The sequence below is a fragment of the Nuphar pumila genome, chromosome 4 (assembly GCF_984573655.1).
Source record: "Nuphar pumila chromosome 4, dmNupPumi1.hap1.1, whole genome shotgun sequence".
Lineage (NCBI taxonomy): Eukaryota > Viridiplantae > Streptophyta > Magnoliopsida > Nymphaeales > Nymphaeaceae > Nuphar > Nuphar pumila.
Genome location: NC_143252.1, coordinates 146,359,369 through 146,383,877, shown reverse-complemented (window position 1 = coordinate 146,383,877; position 24,509 = coordinate 146,359,369). Strand labels below are relative to the sequence as shown.

At 39.4% G+C, this 24,509-nt stretch overlaps 1 protein-coding gene across 1 annotated transcript; it reads right to left on the bottom strand.

The window, feature by feature from the left end:
- Positions 1–529: 529 nt before the first annotated feature.
- Positions 530–10,241, bottom strand: LOC149841551 (uncharacterized). The gene is made up of 2 exons (XM_090003907.1): positions 9,899–10,241; positions 530–1,841 (listed from the first exon to the last, which is right to left on the bottom strand). Exons 1-2 carry the CDS (start codon positions 10,025–10,027, stop codon positions 696–698), a joined length of 1,275 nt encoding a protein of 424 aa, XP_089860033.1. The 5' UTR covers positions 10,028–10,241; the 3' UTR covers positions 530–695.
- Between the last annotated feature and the right edge of the window lie 14,268 nt (positions 10,242–24,509).

Genomic DNA, 24,509 nt, shown 5'->3' with positions numbered 1-24,509 from the left:
AACAGAAGCCTTTCAATCCATTGAGTTGCTGCCACCAGGTCTAATGGAAGAGCGAAGTCTCTCAGAGCTGGTCGTTGAGGTTGGAATTGAGAAAGCCAAACTGAAGTACTAATGGTCGCTACCGGAAGAAAGGAGTAGAGACGACATTTTAGGAATTAAAGAGGTACTTGAGGCAAATGTTACATTTGCCACTTTTTCTAATCCATAAATTCGCTCGACCTCTCTAGCTCACAAAGCCCAGCCTTGTTTTTTTTAAACCATCAGCTGAGTTGGTGATGTCAGCCACTACAGAATATCGTTAATAAATTTTTGAATTTATCAGATTGTTGTCTGATACAAGCTTTTTGGAATTGCATCTCCCTCTGCACATAGTCAAATTATCTGAAGCAGATTCAGGTTAAACCGTGAAAGCGAACCGAATGGCTTCACAAAGCAGTTGGTTACTTCTAATAGAACCACGATAAAATCTGAACGACTTGAGTAGACACAAATATCAGGGACGCTCAAATTGCACAGAAAAATACATAAATTTGATGATTAAATTTTATTCGATAATGAGATTGATTAGCTCAACTAATTCCAAAGATGAGTTATAATAAGAACTTGAAATAACAACAGGTTCAGATAGCTTCCGAGCCACGAACATCAAAGCGCTACGGCCACCATGCTTACGTGAACCGAGCCATAGTGCACGATCACCTAAGCCTCTCTTTCATCCTTTCAACTGCCATCCTCAACGTTTCCTCATCCTTGCAAAACGTAAACCTCACCAGATTCTTCCCATCCTCTGGGTCGAGGTAAAATACACTGGTGGGTATCGCGACCACGCCAACATCTCTAATTAGATGCTCGCAAAACTTTATATCATTCTCAAACCCAAAACGTGTATGGTCCACGACCACAAAATAGGTCCCACGAGAAGGGTACACAGTCAACCCAACCGCCCTGAGCCCCTCCACCAGTATCTCTTTCTTAGCCTTATAGTCTTTCTTGAGCTCTTCATAGTACGAATCAGGTGCCCGTAGGGCTGCAGCAGCAGCCCACTGCATTGGGGTTGAGGTGGAAAATGTGAGAAATGAGTGTGCTTGCCTCAAGCCCCATGACAAATGAGGAGGTGCTATGGCCCATCCAATCTTCCAACCAGTCAAAGAAAAAGTCTTCCCAAGAGAGTTCAGTGTCACCGTCCTTTCATACATGCCCGGAAGCGAAGCCATGGAGATGTGATCGGCCTCAAATGCTAGTTTATCATAAACCTCATCTGCAAACACCAAAGTGTCGTTTTCAACACAGAGGGACGAAATGAGATCAAGCTCTTCCCTTGTAAACATCTTCCCAGTAGGGTTGTGCGGGGTGTTTACTATGATGGCACGGGTATTCTTAGAGAATGCGGCCTTCAGCTCCTCCGTGGAGACTGCAAATTCAGGTGGGCGGAGGGTGACAGTCTTGATTTTTGCACCAGCCATGCACAGAGTTGCCTCATACGAATCATAGAATGGAGCAAAGAGGATGACTTCATCGCCAGGATCTATCAAGCCCAGCACAGTCGCAGCTATGGCCTCGGTGCATCCAGAAGTGACGGTGACTTCTTTTTCAGGGTCAACAGTCACGCCAGCGTCTTTCTTGAACCTATCGACAATTGCAGCATTCAACACAGGAACACCATGGCCACGTGCATATTGATTCTTTCCTTCTTTTATAGCCTCAACTGCTGCCGCTTTGACAAATTCTGGGCCGTCGAAGTTGGGGAAGCCTTGACCAAGGTTTATTGCCCCATGTTTGATGGCAAGCATGCTCATCTGACTGAAGATGGTAGTCTTAAATTTCTCCAAGCGCTTGGAGACCTGCCCATACCAATGATTAAATACAAGCATGTTTTGTAGGATATTGCATCATACAACAATGTAAAAATGAATCGACTGCTAAAACTTGCTTAAATACAGGAAGCAGGGAGTTCAATTCTTCTATTTATCATTATTTGTTTTTTATTTTTTTTTAAATATTTATATAACCAAGACTGAGTTCAAATTTTCTCTTTGTACTTCATGAAAAACTATACCTTTTCACTCAAATGGCCTGGCTCTTACTTGGCTTGAGCTCAGGCTAGAGATTGACCTTGTATTGCACCAAAATAAGCCAAGCTTGAACAAGGCAAGATTAGCTTGTTCAGCTCATTTATCAGTGCTACTTGAGGGCAGAGTAACTATTATAAGAAACACAAACTGCTTTAGGACCTGACTCAAGATTAACGTGATACTGGAACAATTCACAACTGCAAACACCAATAAGGGTTATTTTGTTAAGCAAAACAACCACCGTACGCATTTCGCTCAAGGTGATATTGGTCGAAGAGTCTCACATGACTAACAGCATAACAACAACAAACAACAACAACAACAACAACAACAACTACGCCTTCATCCCAAAACCATTGGGGTCACATGACTAACAGCATAAGAACTCAAATAAACTATAGCGGTCAACTTCTGTCACTTAAAATTTATGTCATAGAAATGTTCAAGAAAACATAGAACACTGCTCCCCAAACTTCAAGCAATCTCCAACCATCTTAATTCATCTAGATCACGAAGTAGAAGAAAATCCAAAAACATCAAAAGTTCATTCATCACTACTTTGTCTCTTCCCTGGTAGAAGTTGCATAGCGTGCAATTGCATAGCGTGCAATAATTTAGCAGAGGTACATACTATGTCAATTGATATGCACATGGAAGATGAATGATAGCATGAGGAAAAACATTCCCGGAATTTTGACACCACCCATAAAATTATAGTTAATTTTTTCCGTAGGCTGTTTTTGCTAATTCCCACTGTCTTTGACATTATTCAGTCACCATATCACCGCTATACATAAATGAACTTTACTAATTAAAATATGGCACTCAAAATATTTATAAGATACTTTCACCCTTAGGATCCACCATGAAGCCAGAGAAGAACTAGTTGACATAAAAGCCCATATTTAAGTGGAAAATGCAAGGAAAAGAACCCGACAAACCTTGCAGCACCAAAACTAAGAACATACAAGGATATAAAGATCTGACACCAAAGATTTTACACAAATATAGCAGAATTTTTAGTGTATTTTTTTTTTCTGTAGAAGCTTTAGGATAGAGCGGAAACAATAAAAACGTGAAAAGATTTTCACATTGTAGCATAAATAATGCATAACTCCAAAAATATAGACCATTCACTCAGGAAATAAACCTGATTCCTGGGATTTTCCTGGAAGTTATAACTATGATCATATGTTAATATATCTGTCACATAGGTGCAGAGCCGTACCTGTGTTTTATGGGGCCTGAGTCGGAGGGAAAGAATGGCCCCCTATTAATAGTAGGAGTTCGGGGGCGGCGCCACAGAAATTTTTTTTAAAGAATCAAAATAACAATAAAGTTTGCATTCACATTAAACAAATATAATATTCCAAATATTTATATTATATTAAATAAAAATGTATAAAATATTTATATAAACTACCTAAACAATACTCATTGGCCTTAAAAATGGGCCCCTAAAATTTTTTTGGGCCCAGGGGCCCTGAGGCCCAAGCCTCATTGGCCTCTTTACAGGTCCAGCTCTGCATAGGTGTGGGTGCGGCACTTTAAAAAAACTTGGGTGCAGTATATATATATAATTTTTAACAATTAACAGTAACACTAATGAAATAAAAAACAATTATCATAATATCATCAAATCAATTCATCATGCATGCAATAAATCAAATTAACAATCTACAATTCTATTCTTCATCATAAAAACTAACACCACAATTAAATCAGGTAAAAGCCCCAACAAAGTGTTGCACAACTCAACAAAAACAAGCAACAATATGCTGTATCAGGTAAAAGCCCCAACAAAGTATAAATGAAATAGAGAATAACATCACACACAAGCAGTCAACACTAAAAAATGGATGGTAAACCAACTAAAAAACATTGACTTAGCATTAAAACATGAAGAAATACAATACCAATGCTAAATCAATAAGCACACTGCCCAAACTCAACACAAAGAGGGTCGTGCCCAATATAGCCTGAAACTAGGCCACCGCCTGCAAGAACCCTCTCAAAAACACATTAAATCTCACCCAAAGTGTCAAATCTGTTTACGCAAACAATTTTCTCACACTTCTATATCAAAAACGACCAGAATGATTATATTCTCCCAACCAAAAACACTAAAAATTGATCAGATTCAACAGATTTCTTGAATCTGGTCAAGGACGTTTCTACAATCCAGCAATCCTTTGAAAATTCACCAAAAATCTAATACTTCTCCAAATCACCTGAAACTTGGTTAAAAAATCTTCTAAAAACTCAAACCAGTGAAACCCCCACTCAAAACCCTCAAAACTGACATGACTGTACCACTGGACTCCTCTTGTGATGACGTCAACACAGTGCTAGGGTTTGACGCTGAATGGAGTCCTCTTCGTGCAGATGTTATCATCTCCTATCCTTTCAGTTGATTTCCGTAAAAAATTCATAACCTCCGGGAGAGAGGTACACAAAGAGAAAAGCGGGGCGGGGGTTTAGCTGAGAAGAGCAAGAGAGACGAGGGGAGAGAGAGAGAGAGAGAGAATGAAGGAGACATACATCGTTGTGCCGGAGTCGCCGCGCGGCTGGGTTGGAGACGGAGAAGAGGAGGTGTCGTCGGGGGGGGGGGGCAAACTGTTTTTGCCCTAATCCCCCTCCCAGCCCATTTCATCGGGATTTTTTTAAGTCCAAAATTGGACACTTAAGACCCTGGGTGCGTTGACCGCACCCAGTGTCAATTTGACAGCACTGGGTGTTTCACCCACGTCGCGTCGGCGCGGGTGCGACACCCAGCTGGCCGAATCCCTGTGACATAGGTTAATACTAATGCCTACAGTTAACCACACAGAAAAGGACAGTGAAAAATTGAAAGAAAAATAAAAAATGTCAGTCAAACCCCTCTAGGCCTGCAGAAAGAATGATAAGATACTAGCATGATGGTGTCCAAACCTCAAGAAAAGAGTCAGGTATTATGCGTGCCACATTTTCTTGGGAGCATATAACTTGTATGACCTTTCATCCCTTTCCTCCCATACATGTTTATGCATGCTACAGTCATGGACATCCAACTAGTCATAGAATGACATGCACAAAAACCAGACTAACTGAAAATTACAACAATGGTTCTTGTGCAATTACAAGAAGATTCTTTGCTGCCACAGAATACAGTCATGGATGTTTATATAAATGATGAATAGAAAAATAAAACTAGGTACTGCATTGCATGGAGCGCACCTATTTGTGAGCGATTTTCGCTAAATCACTAATAAGGGTCTTTAGAAAGTAGTCATTGATGTTGAAATGAAAGAAAAAAAATCCCTTTAAAACATGATAAATTGGAAAAAAAAGGATCAGCATTTGGGAGTTTTCTCATATATATATATATATATATATATAGAGAGAGAGAGAGAGATGGGAGTAACGTGAACGAACACGCGATCAGCAGAGCGCACTAACTCTGAGTTAAAACAGCCTTTAGCAGCGGTCATTGACTGCCGCGAAAGTTGTTTTTTTCGCTGAGACCTTTAGCGGCAGTGCGAAACCACCGCTAAAAGGTCTTTTTTACCAGTGTTGTGAGAGGCGTACGCCTCAGTACCTGAAGTGTACGCCTCAGAGGCGAGGCGCACGCTCAAGGTACTGAGGCGTTGCTGTGATGCGCCCCTCATCAACCTCCGACCAGTTGTGACCACCGACCACCGGAGTTGCTGTGCTGCAGCTGCTGCTCAGTCTTCTCCGACCACCGGACGACCGGCATATCCCTCGCTTCCGTACCAGCTGGACGGGTGGTCCTTCTCTTACTGCCTCCCCTCCCACCGCTTCACTTCCATTCCAGTTGTGAGAGGCGTACGCCTCAGCCTCAGAGGCGAAGCGCAGGCTCAACGCCTCGCTTCGCCTCATCGCATTTAACAACCTTGTTTTTTACAACAAGCGGCGGGCTTTTGAGTGTCCGACACTTTCCCGTCCGCTGTTACTCTCTTTCATATATATAGGGGTTGGCTTATGAAAACTGACCTACATGACAGCTTATAACCATAAATATGTGGCTTGTAATTATGGTGCATTTCTTAGTAGGGCTAGACAACAGGCTGACCGGGACAGCCAAGCACAGTTTTTGGGCGGGCTTGACCAGCCCAGTTCAGGTCGGACCTAGCCCTAAGGCCAAACCCATGGCTCGCCTGTTAGGCCCATGGGTCTAAACCAGACTGGGTTGGGCCAGGCTGGCCCATATATATATATATATATATAGGGTAAGGGGTGGGTGGGTGTGTGGACAGATGTATATGTAGGCATGGAATGTACTCAAAATTTCACCAAAGTTTTTTTTTTTTAATTCTGACTGTACAGATGTGTTCTACATGGTTGAATTAGTACGAACTGGCTTTTGAATCATGTGATTCCAACATGCAAGTAGTTTTTTCAAGGGTTGAAAAATCAATGGACCATAAACTTTTAAATTTATAACATTATAAAACCACATTTTTTCACTAAGAAGAAAAACCAGGAGTTGGTTCCTAGCAAATGAAACATGCCGAACACATCCATACAATTGGATCACCGGAAAACGATGTCTAACATCAATACACTCGAGACTTGCACACCTAAGTCATGCACACCCATTCCTCTCTCTCTCTCTCTCTCTCTCTCTCTCTCTCTCTCTCTCTATATATATATATATATATATATATATATATATAATAGTCACAAATATTGTATCATCTATATCTCGGTGAGGCTATTTCTCGCGATATTATAGGTTTGGTGATAAATCTCGGGGCTTAAAAATTATAAAAATAACAAGAATAAGTAAGAAAATATCATGTTTACACAAAAAATACATAAATAATAAAAGAAATAAGTAAAAATTATAAAAAAGAAGAAGAAAACACATTTAAAATATAAAAAATAAATAAAAACATTAAAACTAATTGATAATATCACGATAATATCGCAATATTCATGTGATAATATAGAAATATTTTCAAAATATCGTGATATTTTGCCTATATTATAGTTTGCTGAATTTCCAGCAATAATATTGCAATATTTTGAAAATACCGCTGATATTTGTGGGTATCATATATATATATATAGAGAGAGAGTTGATTATAAGTACAATCTAGTTGAAATCTCACCATGCAGGTTGGTGCAACTCAATCTAAAATCGTAGATGTGTTCAGCACATAGTTACCGGAAGCGCCTAGCCTAGTGGGGAAGCGTGCTTCCCCAAAGCACGTTTCGGAAGCGCGAAACGTCGCGCTTCCGAAACGCGCTGGGAAGCGTTAATTTTTTTGGGAAGTGTGTTTCCCTTTTATGAGAAGCGTGTTTCGCATTTATAGGAAGTGTGCTTCCTCCTTTTTCATTTTTTTTTATTTTTTATTTTTATTTTTGCTTACCCCTCGCTTCCTAGGTCACTTCAGAGATGATTCCTGATTCGCTTTTAAATCGTCCCACGCTTCACGCTTCCTAAAATTTTGAAAGTGCCACGCTTTCCGCTTCCTTGACTGGTAACCATGGTTCAGCATTATCAATTTAGTGGAAAATGTCCTCTTAGATCATGTTTTTTCAATGAAAAAACATGCTTTTTTTAGTCAGAAAATTTGTTGCATTTACAAACGTCAGCTTTTGCATTGCTGAAAATATTTGTTCACAAATCGGATTATGGTGATTCAATAACTGTTTCCCACTAAATGCAACAAGTAGATCACATCCATGTGGTTGTTTGGACACAAACAAAAAAATAGAAAATAGTGAGTTTGCTAAGTTGTTTGCATATACAAATGATTATAGCAAACTTTAACCCATTATATATATATATATAGAGAGAGAGAGATGCGGTTAGGCGGGTCAGGCTGACCTGTGTCAGCCCGTTTTTGGACCGCTAAAATCTGGGCCTAGCCTAGGCCCTGTTCCGGTCATACCCTAGTTCAAAAGCAGGACCAAGCCGGGCCCAGAACCGCTACCCGTGGGCCTCCTGGTCCATTGTCCAGTCCTATTTTTTTGTAGTATATATGTGGCCTTGGTTTTTGCTAGATCTTTTCTTTGTTAGTTATTTCTAAGTTGGTTTATCTGGTTTCTATCGATATTGAACCAAACACAGGCGGTGATAGCCTCTCTCAGAGAGCCCACCTATCCATGCCTAGTTGGATAGTTCCAAACTACAGTGACCAAATGAATATCCTCAGAACATGGCCCTTTTCAACATGAGTTTTAGAAAAAATGTTTATCCAATAACTAGTTAAAGTTTGTTTGTACATACTCATGTATTTGACATTCGAAGATGCCACATGTTAGGCAGAAATGGATCCAATCTACATTCTGAAAAAACATCACAGAGTGACTATTCCTAGTCTCCAGGAAATCTTAAAAAAAAACAAAAAAAAACTTGGGAACTAAAACAATGTGAGCCCCAATCCTCCCCTCTTGATAGCTTTATAAATTATGCTACTAAATATACAGAAGCCCTTTGTAGTTACCATTACGTCACCTTGATCTTTTTGGCTCCCACAAATACTATAATAATCAGGCATGATTCTACAGAGCTGGATTCTCAAACTAAACCATCATGGTGTTCATTCAGCTATGGCCATGAGAAGACTTGAATTTTGGAAACCATCATTGTCTCCAACCTCCACTCTGGAAGTTTCAAACTAAAGCAGCTTAAAGCAATAGGCTCATATGCAGCTGCAAAGGGTAAAGAGAATGTACAACACATGCAAACAGGAGCTATTTGGTACTTATGATAATAGGAAAACAGGAGCTGTGTCTTCAAATGCTTTTGCAATCCACAAAAGTAAGACACCAAACAGTTTAGCATCACAAACATGTACATGTAGTATCAATCTTTGATTGCAAATTTTTTTAAATGAGTGCCCTCCGACTAAATGAGTCCAAGTGGGAACTGTTATAAACTTGAGAAATATGGTGCAAAACAAGCTCTCAGGACATGTCCATGGTTCAGCTGGGTGGTTTATCACATGCAACTTTTGATGAAAATTAGTAGATAAAGCGGCTATACGGTTTCTCACCACAAAAAGCAGACATGCTATTTGTACCAACCGGAAGTGTTTGCACTTAGTATTCCTATATCATTCCTTCATGGACACCGTCAATCCCCAACAGCTTGGATTCTAATCTATTTGCGTCTTGGAGACTAAAAGATTGAATCGCCAAGAAATCATGTTTCAGTGATGTGTGGCATTCTCACTATAGTCCAACATTTTCAGGTGGAAGGTAATCTGAAAAAGACGGGATCAGGTAGTTGGTACATGACAAGCCGGCGATCGACCCCCTGTGGTTGAGAGGTGAACAGAGGAGATTCTTGCTGGGGTGGATGGAATGGATCACCAAGCCCGGTCATACACCCCATTATGGGAGCTTTGCTTCGTGACACGCGCGCGCGCCACGAACCCAGAAATCAACCACCGAAAATAAACCGTCCACACATTGATCTAAACCCTTTTCCGTTTAACGATATCAAGGCCCCGAAACCATTCATTAGACAGACATATCGGCACCCACAAATTAAAGCCTTCAGCGAAACGCCGCACCAGCCCAGTAATAGGGAAAAAGTATCCATATCAAGGCCACCGATTTATACACAGGACACGGAAAAACAAAGTAATTGACCTTCTTCTCTTATGAAAAGGGGGGGGGGGGGCAAAAGGAAAAGAAAAGGGAAAAGCCCCATCAGTCAGCTAACGGATAGAAAGGAGTAAAGAGCAATGTCACCCAAACACAAAATTATCAGCTACCCAACTAAAGACGATCATTCTTCAAAACACGTTAAAGGAAAACAAACAACTGCACTACAATAAAGGAAAAAAGGAGGGGCAAGAATCACGCACCTGCACAGGAAGAGGCGAGGGAACCTTGTCCTCTACCAAGCGACATGATGAGTCCGATCCACTGTGCTCCTCCTCCTCATGTGTTGTCTTGGGGTCGACAGGAGAGGTGATGGTGGAGATGGATGCCATAGTATTAGAGTATTGGAACGAGGGCTCCCTCTGAGGCTCTGGGGGTGGGTGGCATCTGCGGAGAAGAGCGACCTGGTGTTGGGCTTTTTAAAGGCGAGTGCCGCCCTTAGGAGTTGGGCCTTGGAACTCCATCCCTATTCCCTCTCCAGACTCGGGGAATTGCAATGCAAGTTGGCGTCAGCTGCATGTGGGGACCGCCCCCTACAGCTACAGGTCACAGCCCCACCCCCTCTTTTTTCTATTTCAATGTTCTTCCTTCTTCACCCACCCCGACCAACCACAACAACCGGCCGCCTCCTTTTTCTTAGTTTTCATACAAGTCCAAATTCCAAAACACCGAACAAATCACCTCTCCTTTTTCTTAGGTTCTAGCTGGGATGAGATGCAATTGTTAGACTAATAGGTCAAACTCCCTTGGTGGTCGATGTTTGGAAACTAGTAGCTGGGAAAGGTGTTTTAGTGCTTCTGCACTTGGGATGGGAAGTGAGGTCCTCCCTCCTTTTCAAATGCGTAATCTCCATCCCATTTACCCTTAATCTCTTTCATATTTGACTTCCACTTGGTTTGGGCGTGTGAATGCACTAGGGGTGATTGGGAATGTAAACGGGTCGGATCTAGGAATGATTGAGTCTGACCTAAGATCTGGTCTAATCAGATTCTGATTCAGATTCAGAGTGGATTAGGATCACCTAAAACTTAATACGAATCTGGTTAGTTCAATATCTGACATTTACACATTCGAATTCGGATCTTCGTTCAATTCAGAATCAGAATTTGGATGCAAAACTCAATATTGAATCTGGATCAAACTTTGGCTACTAAATCCAACTAAACGGTGTTGGGTTCCCGTCCAAGTACACCCTCCACCCCATCATGGGAAACCTCTCTTTGCAAAACTCAATACTGAATTTGGATATCATTATTAATCAGATCCAACTAAACGGATTTGAATTCAGATCGGATGTAAGATTACACCCAACCTGTTGATACGAGCATGTCCATTCCACGCTGTTGGTGAAGAAAAGAAAAGGACGGATTTCATGAAAGCCCTTGCAGATTAGGAGACATGTGTGGCCATCAGTCAACAACCCAGCTAAGTGATAAGATAAGTCTCTCAGAACCCATAATCTTAAACGATAATCCTCCAGTATGATACCTGGACTTATCGAATTTATTGGTTCTTCTAAGTAGGTGTGATAATGTGGTTAGAGAGAAACTGGTAAGTCTAGTTAGCAACTAAAGAAATCGGTTCCTCTAATGTAGGTTAACTCATCAACATCACGCTGGTGGTATCGTCAATACAGCAACTGTTTCATCAAATGAAGATATATGTTATCTTGTAAAATGAATACAACACGTGTAATTAGTTATCGTTTTTACTGTATTAGTTAACGTGTAATCTGTTATCGTTTTTATTGTATCACATGTATATCGGATAACCAAACAAAGGCATATATAATAAAAAACTCTGCACTCACGAAAGTGTGTGAGACTTCAAGCAGGTTTATTCACTTGTTATCGTTCTTTCATGGTATCAGAGCTTATTGTCGTGGATGATTTTAGTCGATTTTCATGGTTCTTTTCTTTAACAACCAAATCTCAAGTATTTGCTTGTTTCAAAGGTTTCAAGCTTATTGTCGAAAGTCATGTTGGGTTTTGTATTAAATCATTTTAATTTGATAATAGTGGTGAGTTCACAAGTAGGGAGTTTAAGATGTATCTTCAAAGCAATGGCATTTTTCACCGCTTCTCTTGCCCTCACACACTTGAACAAAATGAGCTAGTTGAGCGAAAGCATGGGCATGTTGTGGAAACGGGCATCAATCTCTTGAGATGCGCATCTCTATCTCATGACTTCTGGGTTGATGCTTTTCGCACTGCGGTCTACCTTATCAATCGCCTACCTACTTTAGTACTTAATCGCAAAACTGTTGTCAAACTTCTTAATCAGTCTCCTGACTATCATCATTTTTGTGTGCTTGGATGTGTCTGCTACCCTCTTGTTACTTTCTATAACGCCACCAAGTTTCAACTGAAAACCAAAGCTTGTATCTTTCTCTGTTATCCTCGTTGTCATAAGGGCTACATTTATTTTCATCCTCCTACTGCTTACACTTATATCTCTCATCATGTACTCTTTGATGAATCTCTCTCTGCTCCTTCAGGGCTTTCTTCTCCTGTCCCTACGGTTGCCCTTACTCAGTGGGGTGTTTCTCCCGTGGTGGTGTTAGTTAATCCCTCACCTAATGCTCTCTCACTCTCATCCACTTCTGAATCCGTGTCTGACCCGACTGATCCCTCCTCCTCCTCAGCATCTTGTGCATATGACTCCCCTATATCGTGTTTACTTGTCTCTCCCTTACCTGATTTTAACTCTTCTGCCCTTTTGGCCCCTTCTCCTAAGCTCATCCATGTTCCACCCAGTGCTCGTCCTCCTGATCACACTCATCAGATGGTAACCCGGTCCATGACATGTTCGCCTAAACCCAAATCCTTTTATGCGTTTTTGTATCCTATTGCTTATTCTGCCTCCAGTGCCCACTTTCTTGAGCCTGAGTCCACCATCTACAAGCAAGCTATTAAGCATCATCATTGGTGCTCTGTCATAGAAGATGAATATGCTACTCTCTTACAAAATCGCACCTGACATCTCGTTCTCCCACAACTGCAGTTGAATGTAGTCAGTTTTAAGTGGATATATCACATCAAAAGGCATGTAGACGGTTTTATTGCTCGTTATAAGGCTCGTCTTGTCTCCAAAAGTTTTCATCAGAAGGAAGGTGTTGATTTCTTTGAGACCTATAGTATCGTTGTTAAGCCCACCACTATTTGTGCGGTTCTATCTCTTGTGATCTCTTTTAAATGGCATATTTATCAATTGGATTTCAACAATATATTTCTCAATGGTTTTTTAGATGAAAATATGTATATGAGTCAACCACCTGGCTTTGTATATCCCCCAATTTCTTAATCATGTTTGTAAGCTTGATCATGCAATCTATGGTCCCAAGCAAGCTCTACGGGCTTGGTACCAGCGCCTCAGTTCTTACTTGGTCTCTCATGGCTTTGTTATTTCTCAATCAGATGCTTCACTTTTTATTTTTCAATAGGAAAGTCTTCTTATCTATATTTTATTTTATGTGAACGACGTCATCATCATCGGCAACTCCTCCCTAGAGATCTCTCGCCTTATTTCACGTCTTGGTGTGGCTTTCTCTATTAAGGATCTTGGGTGACTAAGTTACTTTCTTGGTATCGAGGTGTTCTATTCCTCTGCTTGCATGACTTTTTCTCAGCGGCTCTACACTCTCACTCTCACTCTCCTTCAGCAAGCTTGTATGGCTGACGCCAAACCCATCTCTATTCCTATGGGCTCCTCCTCCAAGTTATCCAAAGATGACTCACCCTTGTTTCAAGATCCTACACTCTATCGCAATATTGTTGGTGGCCTACAGTATCTCTCTCTTACTCGTCCCGACATCGTCTTTACTGTCAACAAGGTCTGCCAGTATATGCATGAACCGACTGATGCTCACTAGACTGCTGTAAAAAGAATCATGTGTTACTTAAAAGAGACTTTGCATCATGGCCTACTACTTCAGTCATCTTCTTCTCTTCAGCTCAGTGCCTACTCAGATGCAGACTGGGCAGGTTCTCCCAATGATCACAAGTCTACTGTTGGCTTTGTTGTTGTTTTTGTCCAAATGTCATCTCTTAATCATCCCGCAAGCAAAAGACTGTGGCTCATTCTAGTACAGAAGGTGAATATAAAGCCTTGGTTTGCACTGCATCAGATCTCATTTGGTTACACTCTCTCCTATGTGAACTCAAGTTTCCTTCCCGCACCTCACCTATACTATGGTGCGATAATATCGGCGCTCTCTATCTTGCAGCCAATCCTATTTTTCATGCTCGGACCAAGCACGTTGAAATTGACTTTCATTTTGTCCATGACAACATTCGCAAGAGTCACCTTCAAGTTCAGTTTATTTTCTCTCATGACAAGCTTGCGGATGGACTTACCAAACCGCTCCCGTTCACGTAGTTTGTCAATCTTCATCACAAGCTCAACGTGCCTCACCCACCCCCCTGTTGATCTTGCGGGGGTGTGATAAGATAAGTATCGAAGAAATAATAATCTTAAACGATAATCCTTCAGGATGATACATGGAGTTATCAAAATTATCGTTTGTCTAATGTAGTTGTGCTAACGTAGTTACAGAGAAATTGGTTACTCTAATATAGGTGACTCATCAAGATTAACGATGGTGGTTCCTGAATATAGCAACTAAAGAAATTGGTTCTTCTAATGAAGGTGGACTCATCAACATCAGGCTGGTTTCATCAAATGAAAATATCTGTTATCTTGTAAAATGAATACAACACGTGTAATCAGTTATCGTTTTTACTGTATCACATGTACATCGGATAACCGAGCAAAGGCATATATAATAAAAACCAGTGTTGTGAGAGGCATACGCCTCAGTACTTGAAGCGTACGCCTCACAGGCGAGGCGCACCCTCAGTACCTGAAGCATTCTGGAATTGCTTTGAATACATAATTATCTAAAATAATTTCAAATGTATCATTGTTTGGATTGCCCTCACTATGATTTCAGCTAAATGTTTGATGCAAGTTTCAATAGCATTAATAGCTCCCGATTAATTGCGTGGTGGTAAACCACCAAAAATCTTGCATTAGTATAACTAACTTAAATTTACATATACCTGGTTGTATATAAGTAAGAGATGTGTGCAAAAGTGCATTGCTGAAAAACTATAGTTTCATGATAGTTCTATTGCATGTATGCATTTGATATGTCCAAGAAAAAAATATTTATATGCATCACTAAGATTTTTTTTTTTTGTTTAGGCCGTTTTTGATGGAAACAAATTCAAGGTTATAATTTAAGAAAATTGGGAGCTATTTATTTTTCAAGTCCTTCAAAAACCTTATATTTACTAAATCAACCATCAAACAAAATCATATATGTATATAACAAACTCATATATGTATATTTATATTAAAAAACCATTTACCAGTGCTATTTTATTAATATTATATATTTTATTATTTTGATCATGAAGCTTATGCTTCAACGCCTCGCTTCATAACATGCTCAACGCCTCGCTTCGCCTCATCGCATTCAACAACCTTGATAAAAACCCTTCACTTACGAAAAGTGTGTGAGACTTCAAGCATGTTTATTCACTTGTTATCATTCTTTCACTTAGCAGCCCTAGGATGGACGGTGTTGAAAGGTTGCAGAAATTGGTTTGGTTTCCAGGCCCGTCACTTTGCAACTACTGGTTTTTTGTACTCCAATTCTCAGATCAGGACGCCATGAGGACCCTAAGCACTCCTTCCTACCCAGTCCCTACTCTCATCAAGTTTGAATTGATTGAGCCCTTAAGGTTTTCTCTTTTCTACTTTCCTAGTTTGTTTCATTCTCATGAAAATGGGCATTATTTCTAAAAAAAAGTCCTATCAGCACAGGCCCTTTCATGAGTGTTTTACAAGGTGAGAGGTGTGAAAGCTCAGCAATGAGGAAGGAAGAAGAGAAAAAGATGTCAGATCAGTAATTACCCATATGCCACTGTCATAGACGCCACTCAGCCGTCAATAACACCAGAAAAATGTGTTCCTTGGTGCTGCTTTTTCGGTTACTCATTGACTGGAGCTTGGACGGCTGGCGGGTCACATTACTCAAAGACCCAAAAGTCAAGTCCACGATGATCCTTTGGTGTTTAGACGTGGAAGATGCGGTCTCAGCCCAATCACCGATTCAGCGTCAAAGAATCTCTCCGTGAACCCACCGTCAATGTGGAAGCGGTGCAATAACCCATAGTAGTTAGTGGTGTAGCTAGGATTCATGTGTGTGTGTGTGTGTGGGGGGGGGGTGGGGGGGGGGGGAGGGGGGCAAACAGGGGTGCAGAAAAAAAAATATTTGGTGTGATAGTCGGGAGTTCGGGTGCAGCGCCCCCTAAAAAAAAAATTTGACCAACGTTGTTGGCAGCCAACCATAGCCAAGTAGTGCGCACTTTAGGGCCTTTTGGAAGCTGGTAGCTTAGATGGGTGTTTATGCATTTAGTGTTCTTGAGGTAAAAATATTGGTCAAACTACCTTGGTGGTTTTGTTTGGAATTTGATAGCTCGAATGGGTGTTTATGTATTTGGTATGGGAAGGGAAGTAAGGCTCTTTCTCCTTTGTATTTACACTAAAGAATGAATTTGGCAGTTGTCACTTCTTCAAATGCATAAATGCACATATGTAAAACTTGTAAATTTTTTAAGATTATAAATAAAAAAATAAAAACATTCTATCCTCAAGTTATAAATGTGTTTCTAGTTTTAAAATTTTATTTATTGATATATTACATGTTTATTGTCTCATTTATAACTAATAAGGATATAATTAACATTTTTAAAATTATTTTAGATAAGTTGCTATTTAAAATATTTAATTTATAATCAAAACTACATATTTTTAGTGAGTTATGACTTAGCTAGGTGTTATCAAAGTGTTTTGGAGCCTAACTAGATGAATTTTGAAAGTTTATGAAAGAAATTCTATCAAAGGGTATTTTAGTCATAAATAATTTATGTAGAATATTTTAATCAAATATAATTATTATTGTAGAAAGTACTAAAACAATGGACTATTTAGAATTAAAATGGTTATGTTGTTTTAGCAAAATGTAATATTTAATTTTGGAAAAAATAGATTTTTCAATATTAACCTGAAAATCCATATGGGTTTGAACCCAATTGAGTTGATCCCAAATTAGGTTTTTAGGGGATTATTAATAACTAAAGAGAATTTAGTTATTTTATTTTTAACCTAGAAATAATAGGTGTAAGGTATGAGATTTTTATTTTTAGTGCATTATTCAACACATAACATGATTTACGGTTTTGTGTCATATATGGATCCAAACCAGATCCAAATAGGACCCGGTTTGAATAGGTGCATAAGAGAGGCTTGGTGGGGCTCACTAGGGCACCCCAACCCCTTTATTCTATTTCTTTTCTTTCACTTGGGGTCGACACCCCCATTTCCTCCTTTCTTCTTCTTAGTTTTAAAGAAAAAACCTATTTCCTTCCTCTCTTTCACCTTAGCCGACTACATTGGGAATTGTACCCCACCATTTTTCTTGAGATTTGCACTACCCACAGCTCCAACAATGCAGAGGTAGGTTTCTTTTCTTCATCTCCTTCTTCCCATTGTTCTTTTTTTTTTCAATCCATTTTTTCTTAAAAAGGTGTATCTTAGGATTTGCACTATTTTCAGCCTTAGACCATGTCCCAGCTTATTGGTGTCATTTTAATTTTCACCTCTTTTGGATTGATTTCCCCCAAAAATAACCTAATTCTACCTTGGGAATCGAGCTCTTTAGAATATGTGTTGAGTCATGGATGTCTTGGGGTGTGTGCAGCCTATGCAGGGCGTCCAGCTGCATAGAACCAGTTGTTCTGCCCAATCTTTGTTGTTTTTGTTTTGTTTGGCTTGATTTCTTGCCCTACCCAATCCTTGTTCGATATAAATTCAAGTATGGATCTGCTTTCCAATACCACCTCAATTTGTGTGAGGGACTGAAGCACTCTCAGTCAGTGAAGGAGTGCACCAGCTGCATTGTAGTTGTTATTTTCTCCTTAGTGTTGCACGTGCACACAAAGTGTTCAGTGAATTGCCAAAGAGGCAATTTGAGGCAATTTGTTGCTAATTCCGTGAAACCCTTCAATTTTTTGGGTTTTGCCATATCATGTATCGAATCTAAATGGAGTAGAGACCCTTGATTTTAAAATGCTTATCTTGCTTGTTTTGTCACAATCTTGCATGTTTTTAGTGTTATGTTAGTTTAAACATGTAGCGTAGTATCATGTTAGCATAGTTTTGGTTTTGACATGCCTAATACTTGAAATATGTTTATTCTTGATTAGTTAGTAATATGAGCATATAATTAGAGTTGATTATTTTACATACTTAAATTTGTTTTGCATGTTAGTAATTCTATAATTTTAGTTTTAGAATTACTAAGTGTTTGGTAAAATGCCCAAGTGAGAATTTTTTTCAAATTTAGATGCGGTTTTGAACAAGATTCAAAATCAACTTTTAAAAGTCGATCATGTGTATTTACAAATCAGTTTTGAGGTGATTTTAGACACTTTCATGTCATGATTTCGATTATGTCAAATGCGTCATAAAAATGCATGCAAGAAAGCATGAATGTGCGTAGTTAACTATGTTAACACGCACATCATAAATATCAGTTTGGTGCAAGTACTCATGTATTGTTTATACTTGAAATTGTTAGTGCATAAATGCACGTGTTCATTCAATATTTGATATCTATAAAATACATGAACCATACATGTATATGAATTCTTATGCAGGTATCACAAAAATTTGATATTTAATGTTAAGTATCGCAAAGCGGTCATTGAGCCAATGCGCATTTAAAAAGAAAATGAATAAAATGTTTAAGAAATTAGATAAATTGTCCGTGGTAAGTGAATATGATGCAAAAGCATTGTGCAAATAATGATGAAAGTTTGAAGATCATGCTAAGCATGATTTGAATGTATGAGAATAGAAGAGTTCTTCTTGTTGTGATTCAGGAGATCATGCTTGACATGATTATAATATAACAAAGATATGGCAGGGGCTTGTGAATGTAATGTGTTTATGTTAATAAATAACATGCATATCTGAGTGTTATGTTGAATGTTTTGCAAAGAGTATGTTTTGATAAATGTTCAGCATAAATGTTTGTTATGTTAAATGTCACCTATAAATGTATGTCTTGATGATGCACTGCATAAAAATATGTTACCTTGCATCTTTTGCATAAGAGGTGCAATGAATGTTTCATGCATGAGAGCATGTTATATTATATACCATGCATAAGAGCATGAATTTTGAATAAGTCATGCCTGAAGGCATGGACTAATGATTTATACCTGGGGTATGGATGACTAAGCCATACATAAGGGCATGATGTAATCATCGTGGGAGTCACGACACTGAAGGTGGCCTAATGTTGTAATGACGAATAAAATGTTTATTGAGTTACAGAGTTCACATACATCGGATAAAACGTTTGTGAGTTGCAGAGTTCGCACTCACTTGATAAAATGTGTTTAGGGATTGTGTAACCCTATGGTGTTTGACTTGTCCCTTTGTTATGTAATATGTATGGATGCATATTTTGGTGATGAGATCTGACCTGTTTTGGTTTGTTATGCAAAGAAAGAATGCAAATATTATAAAATTGTTATGGGCCTGTAGATATTGATTGTAGGGGTGGCAATTTCTGACACGACCCGCCAACCCGCCTCTTAGGCGGGTTCGGGTTGGGGTTAAGCCAACCCGTTTAATAAACGGGTCGACCCGCGTGACCCGTTTATTAAACAGGTCGGGTTCGGGTTGGGGGTATGCCAACCCGGCAACCCAGCTGACCCGTTTAATAAACGGGTTAGGCAGGTGGGTCAACCCGCCAACCCGTCTGCCCGACCCGTCAACCCACCAACCCGACCCGTCAACCCGACCCGCCAACCTGCCAACCCGATCCGTCAACCCGCCAACCTGACCCGCGAACCTGAAAACCCGTTTACCCGACCCAACCCATTTATTAAATGGGTTGGCGGGTCGTGTCGGGTTACCCGTTTAATAAACGGGTCGGGTTCGAGTTGAGGTATGCTGACACGCCAACCCGACCCGATTGCCACCCCTAATTGATTGTTTGATTTGCTTGTGCATATAATTTATGTTGGTTTGGTCATAAAATTGACCAGAAGATTCAAGTCATGGACTTGATGAAAATGCAGGCAATGTGCATGTACTCATGACACGCTCGAAAGGCCATGATGATGGACATGTTCCTTCCATTATGAAATTGAATGAATGCATATTTTAGTCAAGTGAATCAACATTTTCTTTCTGCATTTACTGAATATGGATTGCACCTAAAACATATGAACGAAATGTGAAAGTCTTATGTTGACTTGTCATATGCTTGATTTGTTTTTTCTTCTATGAAAGAATGAATGTGAAGGCTTTCAATTTCTGATAGACTTGACTTGATTGCTTGGAAAGCATAAGCATATAAAATACATTGGAATGGTCGAATGAAATTTTGACTTGTTTGTCATATGCAATTTTATAAATGCATATATTATGTTTGACAGAGACACTTACATCCTGACTTGTTTGAAAAACATGTGTGTGTGCTTCACGTTGGAGACGGTCAATGAAATTTGACCTATTTATTTTATTTCATTATATGTAGAGTTGTTTGATTGTTTATTTATTTATGTCAATGAAAGGCATAAATGTGAAAGAATAATGAATGCCATGGATGAATGAATGCAATGTAATTGAATGTTGATGTGGGTTTCCTTGAACCTTATTTTATAAATGATGAGAATCATACTTTGGTTGTATCATTACAAATTTAATTTATATTCTTTAAGTTTGGTTTTAGGTTTCCTACCAAGCACGTTGTTAAGGCCCTACAACATTGTAGATACTATTCTGGAGGACTAAAGCGATGACGGGTTATTGTGCACTCAAAGGAACCACTCTTACCTTATTTGAGGGATCCACACTTGTTGCTTTTTTATAAAGGATCGTAAACTTTTAACCTTACTGTTATGGATCATTGATCATTCAATGACTTGTAAATATTTTGGAATGAAAGAGACTAGTTGATGTTGTCTTTTCTTTTATGCATTAATTAAAATATGATTGTAAATCTTAATTTTTGCGTAGCTCCTTAAATGTCTTAACTCTTAAATAAATTTCATCTTTTGCATTTTTATATGTGATGTCTCCTAAAATAATAACCTCAATCGGGTTGTGTCTAAGGTTGGTTTTGTACTGTATTTGATATTGGGATACTAATATAATTTTGTGTTTAATAGAATGATTGAAACGTAACCACAGATGAACTCGTTGACCCATTACTCTTGAGAGTCATGTAAAACTTTATAATAAATGAAAAAAATTAAATTTTCTTGAAATTTTGGGTTTTCAGAAAAATTTAAAATGTTAGACTTTTGTGAGACGTTACAGATTTCATTCCAGCTACCAGATTCCAAACAGAGTCTTGAAGGCATTAAAAATGTCTTTTAACAGTGGTTAGCACCCGCGGGGTGCATCTGAGCCGCCCATCACCCACAATGGACGGCTGAAGGGTTGGCAGGCAATACCAATGGCAGCTCTCTCTCTCTCTCTCTCTCTCTCTCTCTCTCTATATATATATATATATATATATATATATATATATATATATATATATATATATATATATATGTTACTTCCAAACACTAGGCGTAAATTTGGCAAATTTGAAACGGACTGTGAGTTATTTCCCCCATCTTATCCGGCGCAGATCAGGTCATGCTGAACATGAGCGTTTTTGCTCATGCGGATATCGTGGCCGTCTGTTTGCATTTTGGATGAATGCCACGTGGTTTTGTTGACTTTTGAGCTTTTTAAAATGCAAATCCGATGGCCATGATGTCAGCATGAGCAAAAACGCTCATGCTCAGCATGACCTGATCCGCTTCCCATCTTATCCAGCATGGCTAGTGTTGCCTTGTCGTCGTTCGTTCACTCTTTACTTTCTACACATGGGTAGGTCGTGCTGGTCAGATCTGAAACCATGGGTGTGTCAATCAACAACGTCACACGTGTTAAAACTATTAACATAATTTTAAAATAATATTAAAAAAATATTTTTTGGTATTTTTTCATTTAGTGAAAAATAGCCGATTCAGGCTTGAAGCCTATCGATTTTCTGCCGATACGATGCTTATCGGCCGATGGTGAGGAACCTTACTGACATTATCTCTACCTTATCCATCCTCTTGGTGGAGGTTTGCAAGTGTCCAGGCTTCTCCATTTCATGGCCACCTGTCTTTGAGTTGATCATTTCCTTCATGGCCTGCTTTAGTACCCCCCCTCCTATTTGATCCTAACTCTTGGGATTCACCTCAAAAGTTTGATAGTTTCTAACTTTCCAAATCATCCCAGACCCAATGCTTGTGAGACCTGTTTGTCTTTAAATTTCTTTTCATTCCATCCAGGCCTGGGCTACACAACCTTCTTGTTTCCATTTGTAGTCAAATAAGCAGTTATTTTCCTCCATATCCGTTGTTATGGGGAAAGGTGATTGGTTGTCTCTTCCTTCAACTGGGCATCGCAAATCCTTTTTCCTTCAGTCTTTCATGAGTCAAACAATTTGTTCTCCACTGCAAAGCTTAGATGGAAAATGATCTTTCCCCAAAATCCGATTCGGTTGCCCTCTCTCCCTTATGGGGAAACTCATCTGGACTGTTCCATAATTGGGTCCCAGGTATATATCCTTGGATTGATATCGCCACCTGGTCTGAGATCCTCAGAGCTTGAGGCTGAAATCTGCATTGTTGCCAGCTCGCTTTATTCTTTTTCTTTTCTTTTTTTTTGGAAAGGCAATCTGAGGGTTAGGCAGACCCCTACCATTTATACAACTATACCATTGGGTTTTGAACATGCAACGTCCCAAGACAAGGTGACCTGCACTAGGTGCTCCAACCAGACAAGCCGAAGCCCCCGTTGTTGATCAATCACTTCCTCGATTCGAATAAACCTCAGACTTTTTATACGTCACTTCAACTTCACATGTATTCCTTGGAAGCGTGAGGATAAATTTTGGTCCCTGGCTACTCCAGGGATGGAACCAAAATTCAATAATATCCCTCCCTCCCTTCCAATATTTCACATCTCCTGCACCCATGAACTTTGACCGAACGCCTCCTTCATTCATAGGACACAGCCGCGGGACCCACAGGGATTTGATATTCAGATACTTCCTAGCTACTTACCAGGTGAACCCAAGGACTTTCCTCCTGGATCGCCACTTCCAAACCCGATTTTGCAAGGGCAGCCTGGATCAGATCGCCCAATCTTTGAATACCTAGGTCGCCTTCTAATTGGGGTTTCTACACACCTTTTCCCAACTTAGGAGATGGATGTGCTCTTTTCCATCCCCCGCTCATTCTATAAGAATCTCTCAACAATGACTTCCGGCTCATTGACTACCTTTACAAGCAACATAAAACAGATCATCCAAAACAAAGGGAAAGACAAAACTTATCATAATCAACTTTTCTGCAATTGATAATTGCCTCTCATTCCAGTCAAAGTTTGATGACCAGGCTATCGCACATCCGCCTTTTAAGTTTGCCATTGAAGAGAGGGAGACGAGTGTGGGGGGGGGGGGGGAGTCTGGATCGGGTGCAATATGATTGCACAAATATTTGTGCAATAAGCACACGATTGCCCTCCATCAGACCTTGGGCCCCACAACTGACAGGCCCTGTCCCCAAGATGAAGGGTGATCAGGTTCTTAATGCACAAATATTTATGCAATCATGCATGTTGCACCTGATCTTTTCACGAGAGCGGGAGGCTAGCTGCACTTCAACCGCTTCAACTCTGGATCCGAATGACTCGAGTTAGGGAAAGATTAAAGGGTATAAAAACTATCTTCGCATTGTTCACTTTCAGCCCTGAAACATCTTCGAATTGTTTCGCTATCTCCACAAAATTTTGGATACATTGTTTCTGGTCACACACGAAAAAGACTATCTGCATATAGAGTCTGCTGCCATCTAAATCACCAAACTTCCACAATGTAGATAGCCCCTTTCGATTCTACTTGATTCATTGTCTTTTTGGATCTATCGAAACCATCAATCTCGTTGTTCCAAAATCCTAACAAAATCTTATTGGAAATCTCAACAACAAAAAAAGTCTGTTGCTCCTATTTTCTCTTTTTTTAAATAAAAAATGTATATCGGACAAACTTCAAAACATTGTTTTTGAAGAAATTTTCATATAATTTAATTTTCATGTGTTTTTTGACCAATGAAAAAGATATTTTTATCAGGTAATGTTTGCTACCCTCGTGGGTAAGGAACCCTCCAGTGTAAAGCAATATATTTTTATTTTTTTGATGTTTTTTATACATCTAACCCTCCAAATGTGATCTATATGTTAGGTTTAGTAAAAAAACGACCTTTGAATCATGTTTTTACGTGTACGTGAGATTTTTTTAGGGTTGAAAATCGACGGCCTACAATGAAATATTTGTTCGACCCTTAGAAAATCATCAAAAAATATGATTCAAAAGCCCCTTACTATTATTTGACCATGCTGAACACATCCAATTTTTATCTGTGTCAACTTGAATGGGGAACGGATCTAATGAGATAGCTGATGGCTAGGTTGCATTAACATAACCAAAGGTTTCCGGTTAAAAAAAATCACATCAGAAAAGATCCAAGACACCAAGTTCCCACCTTGGATTATCCCTATCAGCTTTGAAAGCTATAGCAATTTTGAGCACTACTTGGGTCATTCTTGTTTATGGGTTACTTAAAGCAGCTCAAACCAAACGCTTGCATCTCAACAAAACCTTGTCCAAATTGTTACGTT

Excerpts from the sequence above, each read along its gene's own strand:
- LOC149841551 (XM_090003907.1), bottom strand. The coding sequence starts at position 10,027 with ATGGCATCCATCTCCACCATCACCTCTCCTGTCGACCCCAAGACAACA. Across the intron at positions 1,842-9,898 it reads CCTCGCCTCTTCCTGTGCAG|GTCTCCAAGCGCTTGGAGAA; the intron begins GTGCGTGATTCT and ends TGGTATGGGCAG.